Consider the following 5,955-nt stretch of genomic DNA (forward strand, 5'->3'; position numbering starts at 1 on the left):
AGAGGACTTTTAAACCTAGATCTTATTTTCAATGAGAATTTGATCTGAAACGCTTCTAGATTTTTACTCTAAATCACAATAATTCAAAACGAAGCCATTTAAAAATAATAAAGACCACTTGAAATAAAATGAATTAGGCTAGATACGTACAAAGAGTACTTTAAATCTCAGGCCTTGCTCTGGTGGAGTTCAGTAAGTGAAGGCTGCCATGCAGAATTGGCAAGCACAAAGGTTAGCAGTCCTTATCTTCTTTTAACTGACACAAGTTATTAATGCCACAAACACAAGGCCTCTGCAAAAGGGCACTCTTGCATCTTCTCTGTCTTTAAGGAAGGCCACTGCCTCTGGAAAGCCGTTTCTAACACTCCAGTTAGCCCGTCGAGACCAGCACAGTGGAAGGGGAGAACACAGCCCATTGCCCGCCCACCCAAGTCTTTCTGTCAGCAGGGTTAGGTATCTACTTTCCTGTAATGCTACTGACTAGGAACTAGGCAGAACGGCTGAAACTCGGATAGAAAGGTTAGACTGAGCATTTTCACAACAGAAACACAAGGACTTCCACGCAACTATTTATTCTGCCCACCTTCTTTTCAAGAGATATTTGTAGATTCTTCCAGACACCCTTTTAATAAAGCTAAAAAAGCCCAAACTGCAGGATAAATACATCGACGAGCAGTAATACTGCAGTTATGAAAATGTTTTGGTCCAAACCTGCCCCATTTTTCTTCACTTCTACCTTAAATTCCCACTCATGAAAATATCTTTAAAAATCTTACTTGACACAACTTACACAGATTTAAAAGAAGTTGTTTACTCACGCTGTAACTGTGCAGCCCTCAGCTGTTTCTTTAATCGCTCCACTTCGTTCTTTAAAAATCTGATATGTCTCATCATATTTTCTGGAGAATCTATCTCCATTGATATGTCTCTGGGGGATGGTGGAGCAGATACTGGCTGGTCCAATTTCTCCTGCAAAATTCTGTACGAAAAACAGTCCAAACTTTACCTTCAATTCTAATGAGAAAAGAAAACCCCCTTCAATCCCCCAGAAGCCACTGCAAGGATTCTCACAGGTATATAAGAGGTATGTAAACTACTGAGTTTGGGGAGAGAATTTTGGAAGGATTTATAATGCTTGATTTTTTAACAGGAAGTCTCAGTGACAGGAGTGCACACCACTGAGAAAAAAAGATGGTTTTCTTCAAGTAGATAGGGAAAAAACAAGGGCTTCTCAAATAACAAATACACAAAAATTATTTATTTTCTCTGGGCCGTGAATATAAAGCTGACCCCAAGCCAGCAGCTTTAAGAAGAGTCTGTCAGCGGCTGAAAACATTCAGCAAATTCCTTCAGCTTCCCAGGTTGTTTCTTACACTATTTAGTTTCATCTAGTTTAAGCGATAAAGGATGTAGCATCATATAAACAAGGAGCTTTACAACTGCTTTAACTTCCAGGTTTTCATGGATTAAACAACTCTTACGGGACAGAGATGAGCATGTTTAATCCAGAACATGATGTATTAACTGATCTCTCTCCCACAGTAACGTGCACACTGCAACAAGACAAACCGTTTTTCTGCTTCAAGCTTATCCATCCTCTTCCAGAGACGATTCACTAGTGCTTCTTGTTCTTGTTCCAAAGTATTCTCAAGGTCAATCTTCTCACGTCTTAGCTGGAGGGGAAAAACAATCACTGAAAACGATGGAAATGTGGTTTTTGCAAGGCATGCGTCATTAGGAAAGATCATTGCTATAACACCACCATTCTACATGATGCTCTATGACAGCAAAGAGACGGTGAAGAAGAGACAAAAATCAGGCACAATATGCTGGTCACAGAGCCGTGAAAGATCCAGAGACTCGGGAGCTGCATAGCTGTCCTCTCCTTAACTGCAATTTTTCTCTCAGAATTTGCTCTCTCTGGCCAATAAAGAGGAGCTTGAAACCTGGACATGTGGTAATTGACATCTTTGACATTATTTTCATTCACTTACAGTGCAAACAAACATTCTTGATTCTACCATAAGCTAATAAAAGTAGATACAATGTGGATCCACACATGAGGAAATCTATTATTAGTATTTCAGTACAAATACAATGCAAACATTAACAGGAACACACTAGAATACTACGTGGTGTAGCTGATCTTATTCAGTAACGCTAGCAGCTGAACTCCACAATATAATAACAAGATGACACGCAGGAACAGACCACCAATTTTCCAGGTGGAAGATAACATGGAGATATTTTTCCCAGCAAAGCCTTAGTTAACACTCAGCAGTCTCCTGAAGGGCAAATAATGCCACATTACAAAATGGAAAGACTGAAAACAGATCCAGTGATTACTGCATCACTGGGTGAAGTGCCATTACAGCACTTGAATCTGTAAGGGCTCTGAGCTAACTAATTCTCAGTGTCAGGATATTAAAGCTTTGAGGATGAACATCTTGAGCTGAACCTACAGGAGAAGACTACAGTATCCTGGCCAGAGTCCTAAGTTCAGAGAAAAGGTGTATTTGCTTTGTACTAGGCAGTTTCAGGTATACTTTGAAATGTACTCTTAACTCTAATCAATTAATTTGTTCAGAACGTGCTAATATTCTGAACTACACATTATGCATTTTAAGTTGTTCTCCTTCCAAAGAAGCAGACACAGGAGATTAATAATATTCTGAACTACATATTACGCATTTTAAGTTGCTCTCCTTCCAAAGAAGCAGACACAGGAGATTATTATTAGCAGTTTAGTTATTTCTCATCTCTTAACTGTACAATTCTAGTTTCTTACTGTACTGTATGAAATAGAAAAGCAATTAAAAAGAGTAACAGCAAGACTGCACAAACTTGGCCTCTGTAGGACAAGCCTGACAACTATTTATTTCCTATCAAACCACTGAACTGTAACACAGAACATTATTGCTCATTTTAACTGAGACATTCAGCTAATGAAGTAGTCACATGCTGCAAATTTCCTCACCATGAGCCTTCGGAGCGTTCTCCCACTTCCAGCTGACTTAAGAGCAGCCCTAGATAATGTCGAGGGCATTGCTGAAGTGCTCCTTGCAAGCCCTGTTTCACCCATCTTCCAAAGGTCACGCTGAAGCGTTGTGGCAATCTCCCTTCCCTAATTCCCTACGTGCACAACAAAGGGAACGTTGCTCTGCACACAACTTTTGGTTGCTTCTTGCTAGGTAGGGCACATGCCCCAAAGGCTGCTGCATCAGCTGGTGAGTTAGCACAATAAGCACTTTCTTGTTTAATTTGTGTAAGAGGAGAAAGCAGGCACACGTTCAAAGTGCCTCAAGATTGACTATACCTTACTGCACAAGAAAACAAAGGCATGCATTGTGTTACATATAAATACTCATGGAATTTTTAAGTAGGCTGACAGCCAAACTTAGTATCTTCATAAACAAAGCAAGTTTTCAAGGCCAGCCATTTGAGAGAAAGACCTTTGAGCTCCCACGCGTTCTGAACGATCTGTTGATATTCAAATGCAGCGACAAGTTTCAAATCTCACAATTTCACTGGTCTGCCTGCCCAGAACAATGACACCAAAGCAAACACCACTAGGATTTCAGCTGTGGCTCATGCTAACATTTCAAAACTACAGCAGCTCAGGATGTAAGACTACTTTGATTCTGATTAAGTAGCCACCACCACCACCTTGTGGCTAAGAGACTTATTTCAAGCCCATGTTAATGTCTGTGCCGGTTAAGAATCTGCTGGCAGCTACATCTTCCTACTTTTCTGTTTTTCCATTTGTTCTATAGATCCCTCCATATAGAACGTTAGCAAAAGAATCCAGAAAACCCATTTCATCATTAAGATAGCCATTAATTAACTTGTCCACAATGTCAAGACAAATGGGAGAGTTGTACAAAACTGGGTGAAATTCAGGTTACCAGCTCCAAAGAAGTTCCATACCTGATGAGAACTGACAAAACAAAATTCACAGAAATAACATACTATATTTACACCACCACAAGCCAGAAAACCTGAAGGTCTTTAAGAAGCCCATATGTTTCATCAGGTTGCCTTTTAAGCCAAAAGGACTCGTACTAACACCAGCAAAAAGCTTTGATGCACATGCCTAGAATTAGACATAAAAGCAGTCCCAGTGTCTAAACTTCCAGTGGAAACATGACCAAAACAAGCGGTGTTTTATCTCTGCCATCTTCATAACTGTGCAGAGAGAAGCGAAAGCTGCATGTGTAGTCGAGTGTCGAACCTTTTAAAGTATACACATGGCTGACATCTCACAGTTTGAGCCCTGTGCTATCCGAACACCCAAAGCAAAAAGGCGGCCTACAGCACAACCAGATCACGCACGTATCGCGTGCCGTTGCACTGAACCACTATCAGAAGGGGCAGTCTTTCTCCCCTGTGCAGCGTGAGAGTGAAAGCTGGGGAACAGCAACAAGAGGCGTTACTCACACAAGGCTGCGTCTGCAAACCCACAGCTGTCCAGCACACGTGAAGGCCTGCAGTGAGGCTATGAAAAGTTACGATGGCCATGGAAAAGTTAATCACAGTTTCTCACTGTGCTGGTTTTGGCTGGGATACAGTTAATTTTCTTAATGGTGTGGGACTGTGGTTTGGATTTGTGCTGAAACAGTGTTGATCGCAGAGGGATGTTTTAGTAACTGCCGAGCAGAGCTCACACAAAGCCAAGGCCTTTTCCACCTCTTGCCCCACTCCACCAGCGAGCAGGCTCAGGGGTGCACAAGAAGTTCGGAGGAGACACAGATGGGACAGTTGACCCTAACTGACCAAAGGGACGTTCCAGATCCATCAGGCTGAGCAAATGCTGGACAAAGAAGGAGGGAGGCGGGGCCATGCAAAGTGATGGCATCTGTCTGCCCAAGGAACCGTTAGATGTGATGGAGACCAGCTTTCCTGGAGCTGGCTGAACACCTCCCTGCCCAGGGGAAGTGGTGAATGAGCTCATCGTTCCGCTTTGCTTGTGCGCGTGGCTTTTAACTATTAAAAACTGTCTTTATCTGACCTGTGAGTCTTCCTAATTTTACCCTTCTGATTCTTTCCTCCATCCCACCGCAGGGAGTGAGCAGCTGTGTGGGGTTTCAGTTGCCGGGTGGGATTCAACCACGTCACTCATAATAAAACACGTCAATTATTTATCTCTTTGAAGGTCAAACTGACTTTCCTATAGTCCCCATACCGCCCAGTTTTCTTACGTACTTAAATAAATTGAGTCTATTTAATACAAAACGAGTATTTTTTACAGTCATCTAATTCTGGAAGTGAGGACTTACCTGCTCCAGGGTGAGCTGCTTCGAAATGGTATCATTTTCCAGTTTTTTAATCTTCTTCATCAGTTTGTTCACTTGAAATTCCTGTTCCTGCTCTAAATGCTGCTCCAGTTCAGCTTTCTCATGCTGCAGCTAAAATTTTAGGAGATAAAAGTATGAAATATTATGCACCTTTTATATATTTACACGTTTATTCTTATTGCATGTTAAATTCTCTGTAGATAATTCTTCTCAGAAGCCTTCAGATTGCATAGCCACCCAACAGCCTTTCAAAAAGCAACAGTTCCAACTGTTCCATTTACACAGCAGATGGAAGTAAACTACGTTTCCAAATATTTAATAAAGTCGAATAAAAAAGAAACATTATATAGAGCATAAAATAATTATAGATATTTCAAAAGGCAAAAATCTATCGTAACATTCACAAAAGCATTAATTTTAATCTAAATGCATCATCTCGAGAGCACCAAAGCATAAAATGCAGGGTTTAAAAGCAATTCCCTCTCGCCGGCAGCTGAAGCTTAAAATCATGACTGAAGTCACACTCCTGAAATTGCTGTGCCACAAGACAGTAAAAAGAAAATAAATATAATTTTTCTTCCTATGCTATCAAAAATCAAAAGATTTTCATGACATGAAAACACTGGTTATTTCCAATCAATGCCATAAATTCTCTTAACAC

At 40.9% G+C, this 5,955-nt stretch overlaps 1 protein-coding gene across 1 annotated transcript in view; it reads right to left on the minus strand.

The window, feature by feature from the left end:
• The window catches only part of CCDC6 (coiled-coil domain containing 6), a gene marked incomplete at its 5' end in the record, with an annotated part of 23,475 nt that overhangs the window by 10,673 nt on the left and 6,847 nt on the right, over nucleotides 1-5,955 (minus strand). Inside the window, 3 exons of the mRNA XM_010143548.1 lie at nucleotides 819-979; nucleotides 1,570-1,673; nucleotides 5,277-5,405. Of these exons, the coding sequence (XP_010141850.1) occupies nucleotides 819-979; nucleotides 1,570-1,673; nucleotides 5,277-5,405 (394 nt within the window). The remainder of the gene's footprint in view (nucleotides 1-818; nucleotides 980-1,569; nucleotides 1,674-5,276; nucleotides 5,406-5,955) is intronic.

Source organism: Buceros rhinoceros, unplaced genomic scaffold (genome assembly GCF_000710305.1).
Source record: "Buceros rhinoceros silvestris isolate BGI_N320 unplaced genomic scaffold, ASM71030v1 scaffold1199, whole genome shotgun sequence".
Classification (NCBI taxonomy): domain Eukaryota; kingdom Metazoa; phylum Chordata; class Aves; order Bucerotiformes; family Bucerotidae; genus Buceros; species Buceros rhinoceros.